Source organism: Schistocerca piceifrons, chromosome 10, assembly GCF_021461385.2.
Source record: "Schistocerca piceifrons isolate TAMUIC-IGC-003096 chromosome 10, iqSchPice1.1, whole genome shotgun sequence".
Lineage (NCBI taxonomy): Eukaryota > Metazoa > Arthropoda > Insecta > Orthoptera > Acrididae > Schistocerca > Schistocerca piceifrons.
The window spans coordinates 129005957-129022875 of record NC_060147.1 but is presented as its reverse complement, the minus strand read 5'-3'; the positions used below and the strand labels follow the sequence as shown (position 1 = coordinate 129022875).

The 16919-nt window shown below is 41.6% G+C and overlaps 1 protein-coding gene across 1 annotated transcript in view; it reads left to right on the top strand.

The window, feature by feature from the left end:
• Positions 1 to 231: 231 nt before the first annotated feature.
• The window catches only part of LOC124718759 (protein draper-like), a 174507-nt gene continuing 157819 nt past the window's right edge, over positions 232 to 16919 (top strand). The window contains exons 1-3 of the mRNA XM_047244373.1: positions 232 to 266; positions 359 to 485; positions 5090 to 5258. Of these exons, the coding sequence (XP_047100329.1) occupies positions 232 to 266; positions 359 to 485; positions 5090 to 5258 (331 nt within the window). The remainder of the gene's footprint in view (positions 267 to 358; positions 486 to 5089; positions 5259 to 16919) is intronic.

Here is a 16919-nt window from a genome sequence, read left to right as displayed (position 1 = left end):
TTCTTGCAATCAGTTACTAACCATGTTGCTTTTACAAAGACTATAGAAAAACATAAAGGAAGGACTTTTTCGCTAAATACACGATAAAAAAATAATGTATCATTTTAAGACTCTCTAGTCTCTCTTTAAATCATCAGGCTTGTGGCTGGTGTGATGCAGCCTGCTGCATTAGTATAGGACACTGAAGTACAATTTGATGCTATTCCTAATGGGAAATGTAAGCAGTTAGACATGACTATTATTACTGTAAGAGAAGACCCATTTCAGTTAATCGTGACCAGAACCTGTAAATAGATGGTATTATTTTTGTCTTTTTTATGGGTGTTGGTAACTGCAGATCTTTAAAAATAATTTTCAGCTACACGACGACAACGAGGGTGTCTGAGCGCAAGGCCTACCAAGTGAGAGAGCACACGTGGTGCTTCAACATCCCACCAAGGTGCTCGAAGTACAAGTTGAACTTCAAGACTGTCTACAAGATTCAAGCAAGTTTCTATGATATTCAGAAGTGTTCTGTTGTTTACTTGCTCAAAAGTGTCTTCCTAGGGCAGCATATTGTTCATAGCAAATGTATGTGTTTTGCAGACCATCTGCTATGTCACAGCTGTGAATAACACAATAGTATGTTCATATTTTAAGTTGACTAAATATACCTACAGGAACTATTAGACCCACAAATAAAGACACCCACGTGTAGCTTTCGGCTACAGCCTTCATCAGTAAAAGGTACACAAATACAACATTCACACATACACACACAAGCAATATGCGTCATGTACACGTGACCCCCAACTCCAACATCTCAGGCCGGAGTGCAACATCGTGTGGGGTGCAAGCAGCAATCTGAAAGGGGTGGGGAAGGGGAAGGAGAAGGGATAGTAGCACACAGGTGGGGAGAGAGACGAATGCTGTCCGGTGAAATGTGGAGGGACTAAACTGTTAATGGGTGCAGTGTCAGGAGGTTGTGGGGTAGAGAGATGGGGAAAGAAAGGAACAGAAAAGGAGAGGAATGGGAAAAGGTGGGTGCACTGGCAGAGGACTGCAAACAAACAGGGGAGGAGATGACAGGACAGAGGAGGTGAAAACTGTCGGGTGGACGGTGTCGGGACAGTATGTTACCGTAGGTTGAGGCCGTGATAATTTGGAGTGGAAAATGTGTCGTAAGGATAACTCCGATCTGCGCTCTTCAAAAAAGCTGGTGGTGGAGGGAAGGATCCAGATGGCTCGGGTGGTGAAGCAGCCATTGAAATCGAGTGTGTTATGTTCAGCTGCAGGCTGTGCCACGGGTGGTCTACTTTGCTCTCAGCCACAGTTTGGCGGTGGCTGTTCCTCCTGGCAGACAGCTGGTTCGTAGTCATACCAATATAAAAAGCCCTGCAGTGATTGCAGCAGAGCTGCTAAATGACATGGCTGCTTTCATGGTTGGGGCAAACCTGTGACAGGACTGGAGTAGTAAGTGTGGGTTGGTGTATTTGGGCAAGTTTGCACCTGTGTCTTCCACAGGGATATGATCCATGATGCAAGCGGTTGGGATTGGGAGTGGCATAGGGACAGACTAGGATGTTTTGGAGGTTGAGTGGGAGGAATGGAAAGTATCTGGTAAGACATCCTTCATTTCAGGGTAGATAATGAAGGCCCTGGCAAAGGATGTGGTTCAGTTATCTTGGCCTCGAGCTACAGTAATGTACTGTGCCCACACCCTCCACCCAACAATTGCCATCCCCTCTGTCCTGTCACCTCCTCCCCGTTCTCATCTAGCCCTCTGCCAATGCGTCGGCCCATCTTTACCCGCTCCTCTCCTTTTTTGCTCCTTTTTTCCACATTTCCCTGCCCCTGACCTCTCCTGACCTCCCAACACTGCTCCCCCTCTCTCTCTTTCTGGTAAAGTTAAAGTACAACCAGCTTTCATGGCTACATTTCAATTGCTTAACTCGCTGATAATCAGTGACTTTATTGAGGAATGAAACTCCAGTTTCTTGCAGTTGCCCCACCACTTTTACATACTTCAAGAAATTTATGCTGAGTTGTCCAAAAAAACGTAGCCAAAACACTCGTAACACTTTTTAATTGAGTTTATTGCATCACAAAACACACACGACTAGAATGGGTTTTGCACCTAAAAGATAAAATAAGACTGGTGCCCTGTGCCCACCACCATGGGTGCTTATATAGGTTCCAGTAATTACAAAGTTACATTGTTTGATCATAATTGAATTTGCAACTAACATGTTGAGTCCTTCTCAAAACTCGTTATAACAACTTTTCTGAAACAGTTATCAAGTCGAAACATTACAGTTCTCATGTTAAAGTTATGTAAAAAGTGCATCAACAACAATGTCTTAATTACTTCTGTTTATTACCCTACAATTGTAATGTAACTTTTGTTCATGACAGAAATCCTGTGTCTTTAGAGGGGATTGTATTGTAATTACCACAACTTTTCTATATACAGGGTTGACACATGTTCAGGGAATTTCAAACATGTTAGGGAAATCAAGGAAATATCAGGGATTTGAAAAAAACACTGAAAACATCTCGTTTTGTGCCTCAGTAGGTGAAATGGTTTGTTTACTGAGATGTGCACAGTCACTGGCTGGATGCAGCTGAGCACATGCACCACTTCCCTGCTCCCTCATTACTACTGCTTCTCCCCTCCCTACCATTCCCCTCAGCTTGCAGTCAGTGCTGCCACCATTTTTCACCGCTAGCCTAGCAGCTGCTGAAGAGAGGCAGGGAGGCGTGAGGAGTGGTTTGTTCGGAACTGATTCTCAGAGACTGTAGATGCAGCGGCTGGAGATGGCAGTTGTGTTTGTCTGAATTGTGTACGAGTGATTGTGTGAATGTGCATGTGCTCTCATTTTCTGACAAAGGCTATTTCCGAAAATTTAGTTGTGAGAGTGTGATTGTCTTTCCTACGTGTCTGTCTGCGGCTCAGCGATCATCTTTACAGTGAGTTGCTACATATTGTCATTATTATTGATTCTCAGAGTATTTGCATAAGTTACCTGTTGCATGGATTGATCACTGCATTCCCATTTCATCAACACGCTGTCTGTAACTCCAGAATAGCTGGCCACATGAGTGGATTTCTCAGACGGGCCAAAACCGCAGGTCATTTCTGCGGGTATCTCTAATGGATTGAGCGTGCCAATCTGAAGCCCTTCGTTTCCCACTAATCTACATCTACATCTACATTGATACTCCGCAAGCCACCCAACAGTGTGTGGCGGAGGGCACTTTACGTGCCACTGTCATTACCTCCCTTTCCTGTTCCAGTCGCGTATGGTTCGCGGGAAGAACGACTGTCTGAAAGCCTCCGTGCGCGCTCTAATCTCTCTAATTTTACATTCGTAATCTCCACGGGAAGTATAAGTAGGGGGAAGCAATATATTCGATACCTCATCCAGAAACGCACCCTCTCGAAACCTGGCGAGCAAGCTACACCGCGATGCAGAGCGCCTCTCTTGCAGAGTCTGCCACTTGAGTTTATTAAACATCTCCGTAACGCTATCACGGTTACCAAATAACCCAGTGACGAAACGCGCCGCTCTTCTTTGGATCTTCTCTATCTCCTCCGTCAACCCGACCTGGTACGGATCCCACACTGATGAGCAATACTCAAGTATAGGTCGAACGAGTGTTTTGTAAGCCACCTCCTTTGTTGATGGACTACATTTTCTAAGCACTCTCCCAATGAATCTCAACCTGGTACCTGCCTTACCAACAATTAGTTTTATATGATCATTCCACTTCAAATCGTTCCGTACGCATACTCCCAGATATTTTACAGAAGTAACTGCTACCAGTGTTTGTTCCGCTATCATATAATCATACAATAAAGGATCCTTCTTTCTATGTATTCGCAATACATTACATTTGTCTATGTTAAGGGTCAGTTGCCACTCCCTGCACCAAGTGCCTATCCGCTGCAGATCTTCCTGTATTTCGCTACAATTTTCTAATGCAGCAACTTCTCTGTATACTACAGCATCATCCGCGAAAAGCCGCATGGAACTTCCGACACTATCTACTAAGTCATTTATATATATTGTACAGGTCCTGCCCATCAGATGTAGTCTCACTCAACTGCCCGCAGGCCCAGTCTGTTTGTATGTTGTGTAATGCAGTGGATTTTCACGATTTATCCGTGGACCAAGGATTGCAGTGCTCCTCGGCAGGCCAGAGGCCACAGGTGATGGATTTCAGAAACTGCAACTGTTCACCGCAAATACGTTGTGCAGTGCGGCATTTTATAGACATTTTATTTATTCGAGTACATTTTGGCACTTTGAAAGTAGTTTGTATATTAAAAAGTATGGACAATATAATGGAAGGAAACATTCCCTCTTTCCTGATGAGGCAACAGTTTGTTGCGAAAGCTTGAATTTTGTGTGTATGTTTGTGTTTGTTTGTGTGTCTATCGACCTGCCAGCGCTTTTGTTCAATATAAAAAGTATGGACAGTAAGAAGAAGAAAATTGTGGCAGTCGCTGGCAGTTTTTACATTGTGTACTCAAATATTTCTCAAAAGAAAACAACCTAATACCCGTAAAATAATAGATATAACACAGCGGGCAATAACCAACAACAATGAACGTGGTAGAACCAACATTTTAGTGGCAGTCACCTATATCTTCCCCACATTATACATTTCTTTCAAGAGGCCTGTTTCTTTCTGTGGGTATTTCTGGAATCAGTCCCATAGTGCTCAGAGCCATTTTGTATATAGAACAGAAATGATGCTTGAACAATTCAGTTTGCAACAAAGCATATGCACACAATTTTTTATTTGATGTATAATGACTGAATTACTATAGTAGCTATTTCATTCCACATCGTACTTACCTATTCACAACAAGGTTTCATTTTTGAGGTTTTTGCATGTACCTGGAGTTACAAGAAACTCTTGAAGTTGAATTGTGTTTAACTGCAATAATTTGTAGTATCAAATCCTCTTCACCCTCACCACCCCATCCCATCTGCCAAGGCTTACATTAATGTACCACTTTTTCTGATGACTTAATATTATTTGACAGTTGTCAAAAGCAGTTAATATTTTCATAGTTTTTTTGTTCTCTGTACTTTTCCAGACTCTTGTGAAAACCAGGCAAGTACAAGACTGCTGTCATGGTTACACAAAAAGCTCAGCAGGTGACAAATGCATTGCCGTCTGTTCTGCCAAGTGTCTATATGGGACATGCGTTGCTCCTGATACATGCCAGTGCTCCCGTGGTTATGGCGGACCCATCTGTAATGTGTGTAAGTAAGACATTTTATATTCTGCAGCAGCTCCTTGTGGAAAAGATGTGTGTGTGTTGTGTGCTGTGGGTGCGGTATGGTAAGTGAGAGGGGAGTGAAGGCTGGACTTTTGTTAGCTCCCCATAGCTACTAGTGCCATGATTTGTAGCTTTTACTCATTATTTAAATATCACTTACATCATTGATCACTTCAATTAATGGTGAGCCTGATTGGACCTTGAACCTAGGACCTTTGAGTTTCACTGGCAAATGCTCTACTGACTGAGATCTCTAGGCATCACTCATGACACACCTTTAAAGTTTTACTTATGACATTACCCCTTTCCTAGTTTGAGGCACTTGCCTGCAACAGGTAAAGGTGTTAGGTTTGAATTCCAGTGTGGCACACCACAGTAATGTGTCAGGAAATATTCATATATGTGAAGACAGTAACTGTTCTCGAAAGAACAGAATACTGTTGATGACCGTGCAGCTTTTCCCTGGAATAAATTATGACTAACTGAAACCCTCAGCTACCGACAGGTGGTGTTGATATACCTCGATGTGGACAGTTGAAAATGTGTGCCCCGACCGTGTATATCGAGGTATATCAACAACACCTGTCGGCAGCTGAGGGTTTCAGTTAGTCATCATTTATTCCAGGGAAAAGCTGCACGGTCATCAACAGTATTCTGTTCTTTCGAGAACAGTTACTGTCTTCACATATATAGTTGAAGGCTACCCAGCCATTGACCTTCATCTGTGTGAATGCGCACAGGTTGCCCAAACTCTTATGGGAATCGCCAAAGTGTGTGCGAGTAACGAGTGGATGGGCAAATGCCTATAGGGTATATTACATATGTAGAATTGTGGACAGTTGGGAATGTGGGTCTCACGGGAAGCATGCAAGGGATAAGTCCCTGCAGTCGTGCCATTCATCTGTGTCCTCGGTGGCTCAGATGGATAGAGCATCTGCCATATAAGCAGGAGATCCCGGGTTTGAGTCCCGGTCGGGGTACACATTTTCAACTGTCCACATTGAGGTATATCAACAACACCTGTCGGCAGCTGAGGGTTTCAGTTAGTCATCATTTAAATATTCATATCTTCTTACGCTTTGGTGCAGAGTAAAAATTCATCCCGCAGTTCACTTGGTGATCAAGCATAGTCTGTCTTACTGCTTTTGTAAAGTGATTGGTTTACTAATTTTCCATGTTATGAAGCATCTTTATTTTTATTTTCCTCTTATGGATCTGATCATAGTTGTAAAATAAAATGTGACCAAGACTGTGATTTCTGTGGTTCATTTAGAAACAGCAAGGATTGAAGTTGCTTGCTGTGGTGTGTCCTCTTTGGAGGATCCAAACCTCTGTACAAATAGGGAGTCAGTAGTATTGATAATCTTTCCACCTCCCTGAAGGTACAGATAAGTGTTGTTAAATCTTCAACTGTTGAGCAGGTGCAGAAAGAGGTTTTAAAGGAGAGCAGGAGTTGGTGGGAGAGTTCTTTGATGAGGGTGTAAAGAAGCTTGTGCCAACACATGCACTGATTGGTATGGCAGTTATGTGAAAACAAGTGTATCAACAATATCCTGTAATATTTTTAAATACACATTTTCTAAAAAAAATATAAAAATCTTCTACACTTACATTCTGTACATGCCTCATATCATTGATAGTAATGTTTGCAGACACTCCGTTCCTATTTGTAGTTCTCTGTAAATAGCGACTGCTACATTGGAAGGTGGTCTTCAGAGTACTGTCCTGAGCTAACTGCAGGCACTGAAGTAAACTGTCTGATAGCTGGCCTTTGGTGTCAGTCACTGTAAAGAAACTTCTAAAGAAAACAACTGATGAATAATAGGTGTAAAACAAAACTTAATGTGATACAGAGATGCCGAATGAAATGAATTTGGCTCTCAAGAGAGTTGTGTGGAGACCTCAATGACTATTGTAGCAAAATATTATCAAATGATCTTTCACAAAGCTCAAAGAAATTCTAGTCATGTGTAAAGGCTGCTAGTGGCACTAAAGTTAGTTTCCTGTCACTTGCAGATGAGAGAAAACTGAAATTGAGTGTAGCAAAGCGAAAGCTGAAATACTTAACTCCATTTTCAAATGTTCCTTTATAAAGGGAAACCCAAGAGTATTACCCCAATTTAATCTTGGTATCACTGAAAAGATGAGTGAAATACATATTGGAGTCAGTGGTGTTGAGAAACGGCTGAAATTTGTAAAACTGATCAGAGCTCCAGGGCCGGATGGAACCCATGACAGATTCTATACTGAATTTGAAGCTGAGTTACCTTCTCTGCTAATTATAGTCTATCGTAGACCCCCTTGAACAATAGCCTTACCCAGTAGTTGGGAGAAGGCAGAGGTCACACCAGTTTATAAGGAGGATTGTAGAAGTGGTTCACAGAACTACTCTCCAATATCTTTGTCATCAATTTGTTGTACAAGCTTAGAATATATTCGGAGATGAAACATAATGGGGTGTATTGAACAGAATGACCTCTGCCTTGCCAACCTGCAAGGATTCCGAAAAAGTTAATTGTGTGAAACCCAACTAGCACATGACATACTGAAGGCTATGGATCAAGTCAGTTGGGTAGATGCAGTATTTCTTGGTTTACAAAAACCAGTTGACTTGGTACCACATTTATGCTTACTGTCAAAAAGTATGATCATATGGTGTATGAAATGCAATTTGTGACTATGTTGAGGGTTTTTTGGTAGGGAGGATGCAGCATGTTATCTTGGATGAAGAGTTGTCATCAGATGTAGAAATAACTTCAGGTGTACTCCAAGGAAATGTGTAGGGATCCTTGCTGTTCATGTTATACATGAATGACCTTGCAGACAATATTAATAGTAACCTTGAACTTTTTACTGATGATGCTGTTATCTGTAATGAAGTACTATCTGAAATAAACTGCATAAACATTCAGTGAGATTTACATAAGATTTCAAAGCAGTTCAGATTGATAACTTGATTTAAACATCCTATGACTATTATATCAATGAGTCACAATTGGAATTGGCCAAATTGTACAAATATCTGGGTGTAACACTCTGTAGGGAGTTTCAGTCTTAGGTGATGCAGGTTGTAGTCTTTTGTTCACCGGCAGAATACTGGGGAAATTCAATCAGTCTGCAAAGGAGATAGCACACAAATCACTAATGTGACCCATTCTAGAATACTGTCAAGTGTCTGGAACCTGCACCAAATGGGATTAACAGAGAATGTTGAATATATACAGAGAAGAGCAGCATGAATGAACCATGGGAGAGTGTCATAGAGATGCTGAAGAAACTGAAGTGACAGATTCTTTTAGATAGACATAAACTATCCAAAGAAATTCTACTTACAAACTTTCAAGAATCAACCTTAAATTATGATTCTAGCAATATACAACAACCCTGTACTTACAACTCCCACAGAGAGTGAGAGAAGAACATTGGACTAATTACTGCACACACAGAGGCACTCTTCCTGTGCTACATTCCTGAAGGGAATAGGAAAACACTCTACAGTCATGATACGAAGCCACCAGAATTTGGTACATTTCAAAAATTCAAGAAACCACTTGAAGAACATGTTTCAAACAACCGAGGTGGCTTCTGATGCAGTGACCTGGATTAATCAGAGAGATCAACAAAGATTTAATCCTAAGGGGAATACAAGAATTGCTGAAACCCTGTGTTGCTGTTACTGAGAGGATTGAAGATGACATTTGAAGTCCTGTAAAGTCATTTTATGAAATGAAAAAAGTTTTTGAACTGTGATTTTACAAAGGGCAAAATTTTTTTGAAATTATCTTGTGTACGTAAATTAAATAATAATTTGTAGAGACAGATCATGTATATATTCTAGACCCACAGTAGAAGGTACTTTGTAAATAAAAGCAAAACAGGTCTTTGAAAAATACTCTCTAACAGTATCTCTCTTAAGATGGAGAAACAAATAATAACTGAGATACTGAGAGCCATAAGGACCCAAAGCACAGAAATGAAGTTTTGAGAAAAATAGATAGTTGTGAAAATGAAATTTAGAGACAAACCACCAGTCTCATAGGTCTGAATTGTTTCTTAACCAACTTTCAATGTCTTATACTTCCTACAAAAAAATTATGTACCCATTTTATGTTAGGAAACATTAATTAATCTTCGAGATTATATTTATTTTGAATGTTAATTCATACGATTTCTATACGTAGCCTATTGACGATAGTGTCTTTACAAATGTCTAAAGTTTTTAATTGATGTGAAACAAGAACAGAACATAAAGAACAGATAATAAGTGCACCATACACACAGTTGTGACCTATTTCAACACATCATGGTCCTTGTTATTGTCATTTTCAAGAAACACGTTTATGAGTTGAGGTTCAGATACAGCTTCTGACACACATCTGATTATGTGGTATTACTACAGCATACATGGTGTAAAACCGAGCGAGGTGGCGTAGTGGTTAAACACTGGACTCGCATTCAGGAGGACGACGGTTCAATCCCGCGTCCGGCCATCCTGATTTAGGTTTTCCGTGATTTCCCTAAATCGCTCCAGGCAAATGCCTGGATGGTTCCTTTGAAAGGGCACGGCCGACTTCCTTCCCAGTCCTTCCCTAATCTGATGAGACTGGTGACCTCGCTGTCTGGTCTCCTTCCCAAACAACCCAACCCCAACCCCCAACATGGTGTAAACACAACATTTACAATTTAGCAGCACAGAGCAACAAAATTGTGCTTTGTGATTTGGGCCCATATCAAAATGAATATTCAAGAAATCAGTGAGACAGCTTTTTGTGAATATTCATATATAGCGTGTGGGGATACAGATATAGATAAATCTGGTTCAATGTAAGATCAGCAGATGTCAAGCGATGATACATGCTACAGTATCAAAATCATTGACAGGTGTGCTGTAGGCCTCAATTGGTATTAGTAAGTGGGTGGTTTGAAAAGTTCTCAGAATCACCATGAGAGGTCAGCACTAGCACATATTCATTGGACTGTTGGCTGTAGCCGGCCAGAGTGGCCGAGCGGTTCTAGGTGCTACAGTCTGGAACCGCGTGACTGGTACGGTCGCAGGTTCGAATCCTGCTTCGGGCATAGATGTGTGTGATGTCCTTAGGTTAGTTAGGTTTAAGTAGTTCTAAGTTCTAGGGGACTGATGACCTCAGAAGTTAAGTCCCATAGTACTCAGGGCCATTTTTTTTTTTGGCTGTAAACATGTGCCACATCAGTGCTCTTGGAGGAGAGCTGTGGTGGAGATGTGACTCTGTTATTCCCAGATAATGATTTGCGAAGATGGAAAAAATCAAGATTTGAGCAGTGATTAAGCACTTTTTAAAGAAAGGTATGAAAGCAAAGGACATTCGTGCAAATTTCCAGAATACACTTGAGGCTCTGCTCCTTCATAATCCAAGTGGACATATGAATTTAAATTTGGATGGGAGAGTGTAGATGATGATCCCCACAGTGGTCATCCAAGATGTGTGACTACTCCAGAAATCATTGCAAAAGTGCACAAAATGGTCATGGAGGATCACTGACTGAAAGCATGTGAAATTCCTCATGCTTACCAGATGTCATCTGAAAAGATAGATCACATTTTAACAGAAGAATTAGAAACGAAAAAATTATCTGCAACATGGGTGCCACGATTCTTGATGCGCACCCGCACACATGTGCTGTCGCCATGGCAAAATTACATGAGCTAAAGCCCCTATTACACGATGTGCATTAGCCACAAACCTATGCACCAGTGCCCCAAGCGTGCGTATCTGTAAGTACAGGCTGGTTCATGTAGACCTATTACACCATCCATGCAGGATATACCTGACACACATGCCCAGTAGACAGTAATAATGTGTAAAACACAAATAGAACCATCTGATCTCAAGAGTTAGTTTTCTATAACAACACTTGATTACACAGGTACATGTGTATCTAAATTTACATTTTGCATGTGGAGGACCACTTGTTTTTGGATTTATTGCCTGGCAGCGACAGTAAATCTTTGGATTAGGGCAGAACGATGACAAAAACGAAAAGCCAGATGATGGCTGAAAAGAAGAAACAAAGGCAGGGGATTCTATTGCTTATGAAAGAACTGAGGCCTGAAGATCTGCAAGAATTTTAGAACTTCGTGAAGATGGACATCACCTGTTTCGAGAAGCTACTGTCTATAATAGAAGATGGAATTAGTGACTGTGACACAGTCGTGAGGGAGTCATGGGATACCAGCACGTGCCCTGTTATGTTGCACACTGGTCGTAACATTGTTACCTGGCAGCTGGGAATCATTTAAGAGTGTGGCTTGTAGCCACAGACTAGCACAACCCACCCTTTCAAAAGTTGTTGGTCACACTGGACAAAGCTGCACAGACTTTCTCTTTTCTGGCATGCTAAAATAAAGTAAGAGATGCAGTCAAATCAAACATGTACTTTCATAAGCTAAGGCATTACGATACAAATCAAAAGTCACCATGCAACGTTATACGCATATTACTCAGAAAGGAACGATTGCCAACATACTGTATTATGATATTGCAGGTAATATAGACAACTTTACTTGCAGTATGCCTGACTGAAGATGCTTAATGCCTCTTTGCTCCATTTCTCTTTTATAAATGTGAAGTAATGGAAAGAAAAATGCTTTCATAAACAGGTAGTATTAAAGAAAGTCTACTGGCAAAAAAAAGTTTTTTTCTGCATTTATGAAAACCTAGTTATTGAAAAAAACGCATAAAATCCCCAACACAAAAACTGAAATTAGCTGCTAGTCACCAAACAATAAGCAACTAACAAGCAGAAAGCATTGAGACATCCACTTCTACACATGCACGAGTTATTGACACCTAGTGCACATGTGCGGACTGACAACAGTTTAGAATGGATAATGTGTCTGCTTATTCTTGTAGTTTCACCCATTCCACCATTAGATGGCTGTCTCGCTAGATCAGTACCCTTCACAGTGCATCATTGTGTAATACCCGCTTAAGGTATGAATTGTTGCCACACCATCCTTATTCACCTGATATGGCTCCGCCAGACTTCAGTCTCTTCCCAAAACTAAAATTTTTCTTGGTGGATGAAGATTTGCTCCAAACGAAGAATTGATAGCAAGAGATGACAAATACGAGGGCCGTTCAGAGAGTAACCTCCGGTTGATTTAAAAAAATACACCAAGTTAAATAAAAATATTTTAATATATACATCTTACAACTACATCTTTGCACTATTTTTCTACATAGTCTCCATAGCGATTGAGGCACTTATCGTATCTCTTCACAAGCTTTGAAATTCCTTCTGCATAAAAATCATGGGCTTGTGCCTGGAGACAGCCTGTGACCGCATCTTTGAGCTCTTCGTCGTCATCCCGAGCCATTTCTTCAAATGCATGAAGAGGTGATAATCACTTGGCGCCAGGTCTGGGCTGTAAGGTGGATGGTTGATAACGTCCCACTTGAAGGACTCAAGAAGGGCCGTTGTTCTGTGAGCAGAGTGAGGATGGGCGTTATCGTGCAAAAAAACGATACCGGAAGTCAGCATACCAAGGCGTTTGTTCTGTATAGCCCGTTGTAACTTTTTTATTGTTTCACAGTACACGTCTTGATTAATGGTCGTACCATGTTCCATGAATTCAACCAACAACACCCCTTTGGCATCCCAAAACACCGTTGCCATCAGTTTTCTGGCAGAAAAATCTTGCGAGGCTTTTCTTGGTTTGGTAGGCGAATTTGAATGTGCCCACATCTTTGATTGTTCTTTTGTCTCAGGGTTCACATACTTAATCCAGGTTTCGTCACTGGTCACGATTCTGTTTAACAATGGTTCTCCTTCTTCCTCATAACGTGACAGAAAGTCTAATGCAGAGGCCATTCTTTGAGTTTTGTGGTGGTCGGTAAGAATTTTGGGCACCCATCGTGCACAGAACTTACGGTAACCCAATCTTGCTGTCACTATCTCGTACAAGAGAGTCTTAGAAATCTGTGGAAAACCAGTAGATAACTCCGACATTGAGAAACGTCGATTTTCACGAACTTTTGCATCAACTGTCTGAACGAGTTCGTCAGTCACCAATGATGGTCTACCACTCCTCTCTTCATCATGAACGTTTTCTCGTCCACTTTTAAATAAACGTACCCATTCACGGACAACTCCTTCACACATAACTCTTGGTCCGCACATGGCACAAAGCTCACGATGAATAGCTGCTGCAGAATATCCTTTGGCTGTAAAAAACCTTATGACAGCACGCACTTCACTGCCACAAAAACTAAACTAGCGCAGGTACGACGTTCACTCGACTACGGCTTGATGCCGACTGACCTGTTGAGTGCGTGAACGCACAGATGGCGTCGCTACTCCCCCCACAACCCGCACTGTGATCAATCGGAGGTTACTTTCTGAACCGCCCTCGTATTTTGCAGGCCTGGAGGAAACTCGTTTCTGAGATGGGATCAGGGCACGGGAACATCACTGGACCAAGTGCATTAACCTACAAGGAGACTACATTGAAAAATAAAAAAAAGTTTCAGTGATGTAAGTACTTTTTTTCTATTCTGTTCTGAGAACTTTTCAAACTGCCCTCATAGTTGCTGCAGATTGTGGTCATCCAAAGAAAATTATTATCCTACTACCTGACAGATTCAGCATTGCCCAGGTATACATTTTGCCAATTTTCTATTAGAAATGAAACCTTATATCTACTCCTGCAGTAGGCCTGTGTGAAATGGTCCCAGTCAGTTTCTATATGGTGGGTGCAGCTGCTTTGCATGTCCACAATGAGATTTTGTAAAGTCTTTGTGGCAATGCCTCTTGATAGGTCTATAGCCAGATGTTGTTTTTGCTTACAGGCATTTGTGCTTAACAGTTGAAAGATGTCAAAAATGCTGCCATGTGTCAGGGATTTCATTAAGTTCACTTGACTTTAGGCGTGTCTTAGTAGTAAAGAATCAAAGAATGAATGTGTTAAATCTTCATGCATGATATGGTATTTTTTCAGGCATCTCCATGTTTGTAACACAATTTCTCCTAAGCTATGATAGGTAGGTGGTTCTGACTACCACAGCAATTGTTGCTGGAAGAAAGGAACACATGTACCACGTTTGGTTGAAATAAGTCCCATGGTTTAGGAGGAGATGTGGTATATACATACATAGATACATATATACGAGGGTAAGTCAATTATTATCCACGAAGTAGTTATAAAATTTTATTGTAATCAAATAAGAAACTTACAAGAACATCATTTTTCGACATGGTCTCCTTGTGTTTTAGTGCACTTGGTCCATCGTTGTACAAGCTTCCTGATGCCCTCATAAAAGAAGGTTCTCAGTTGAGCTGCAAGCCAGGAAAGCACCACTCCTTTCACTGCCGCTTTTTTTTTAAAGAAAAAAAAAAAAAAGTCCCTGTTTGAGTGGACCAAACAAGTGATAGTCAGAAGGGGCAAGGCTGGGACTATATGAAGTATGATCCAGTACTTCAAACTGGAGTTTCTGGAGCATTTCAGCAGTGTGGACAGCAGTATGTGTACGGGCACTGTCGTGCAACAACACAATACCTTTTGATAGCAATCTTCGGTGTTTGCTTCGAATTACAGGCTTTAGCTTGGCAGTAAGCATCTCACTGTAACGTACACTGTTTATTATTGTGCCCCTTTCCCCATAATGTTCCAGTACTGGACCTTGTGATTCCCAAAAAACCATAAGCATCAGTTTTCCTGCAGAAGGTTGGATCTTGAACTTTTTCTTGCACAGCGAATTTGGATGTTTCCATTCCAAACTCCACTGTTTACTCTCCAGCTCGTAATGATGTATCCATGTTTTGTCGCCAGTAATGATCCTGTCTAAGTAGTTCTCCTCTTCCGTACCATAGCGATCCAAATGTTTTCTGCAGATGTCCAAGCACATTTTTTTTTAATGCAACTGTGTGAGTTGTTTTGGGACCCATTTTGCACAAACTTCATGAAACCCAAGTCTGTTGCATATGATTACAAAGGCAGAACTGTGACCAATTTGCAGACGATGTGCCACTTTGTCAGTAGTTAATCATCTGTCTAAGAGAATCATTTCACGTGAGCGCTCAGTGGTTTTTTCATTTGTGACGGTAAACGGTCGTTCGGCTACTTCATCGTGTGTAACACTTGGGCGACCAATTCGGAATTTTTGAATCCATTCCTCGACACTCCATTGTGGCAAAACACTGTTTCCGTACTGTACCAAATGCCTTCGATGAAGTTCGGCCCCCAATAGGCCTTCTGATCATGAAAAATGGATCACTGAATGTTGCTCTTCTTTGGTGCAGATAGACAGCGGAGCAGCCTTGATTAACAGCATGGCAGTGATAACAAAACTAAGCTAGCAGCTTGAAAATTGCAAAGATATAACAATAAATAAACAAAGCATGCATCATCAATGTAAAATGACAGTGCCAAAAAACAATTCGTAAATCTGGAAAGATGATGTTGGTTTTGATTTCATGACTGTGTATGCCACCTGAGGATAGTAGGTGTACTGATATCAGTTCTGGTATTGTCCAGTCGTGTGTAGCTACCAGAGCAGCATCTGTATCTGCCCTTTAATAGGGAATGTTCTCAGCCAGCCAGAAGGCTCAGTGTGAAGCAAGGAGACAGCTACGCAACAGAGATGCACTCGTGCTTCTTACAGCAAACTGAGTGAGTCTGAAAGAGGTGAAATTGTGGCTTTCTGAGTAGTGGAATGGTTCTTTTGGAGAATTGCCACACGAGCTGGATGTGCTACATCAGTCGTGTGACAATACAGGTATCAGTGGCTACACGAACATTCTCACACTTGTAGACGAGGTTCTGGATGTCAACACAACACAGGTGCCCACCAGAATCGTTCTGTTGTAAGAATGGCAGTGGAAGATTGTACAGCTACCACAACACAGATAAGATGGTTTGTGAGCTGAGATGTGTAAACGTGAACTGCTGTGAACCGATTATTAGCAGTAGGACTACGGGCTTGCACACCTCTAGTAGCCTGTCTTCCACACACACCACAGCATCGACGTGGGTGGCGCAACTACACTTGGAAGATGAAATGGGTGCTGTGGTCTTCAGTGATTAAAGCAGACTCTGCCTGCACGCAAGTGACGGTTGTTTCCACGTACTACATAGACCTGGTGAGTGCTGTCTTGTAGAGTGCATTTGTGGAAGATACTCTGGCTCCATCTGGGCCTTACAGTTTGGGATGCGATAAGGTACAACTCTCATTCAACTTAGGTATTTCTAGAGGGGATGCTAAACAGTGCTCAGCATGTGCAGAATGTCATTAGACCAGTTTTTTTTTGAACAGGAAGGTGAAGTGTCGATCCAACAAGATGATGCTCGTCCACACATTGTCTGTGAAACTTGACATGCTCTGCAAGGCTTGCAGAAACTTCCCTAGCCAGCACAATCTCCAAACACATCTCGAGTTGAGCACGTGTGGGATCTGATGAGACGAGAAGTGACTCGAGTGACTTGTCGACCGGCACTCTTATGGTACTATGTGAATAGATTGAACAGGCGCGGCATAAAGTGTCCCGGAACAGTATTTACTGTCTGTACGATAGACTGGTTGCCAGTGTCAGTGCCTGAAGTGCTGCCTGTGGAGGCTACACGGTGTACTAATACGGGTGTTTCAGTACAGGTCAATAACTGATATAC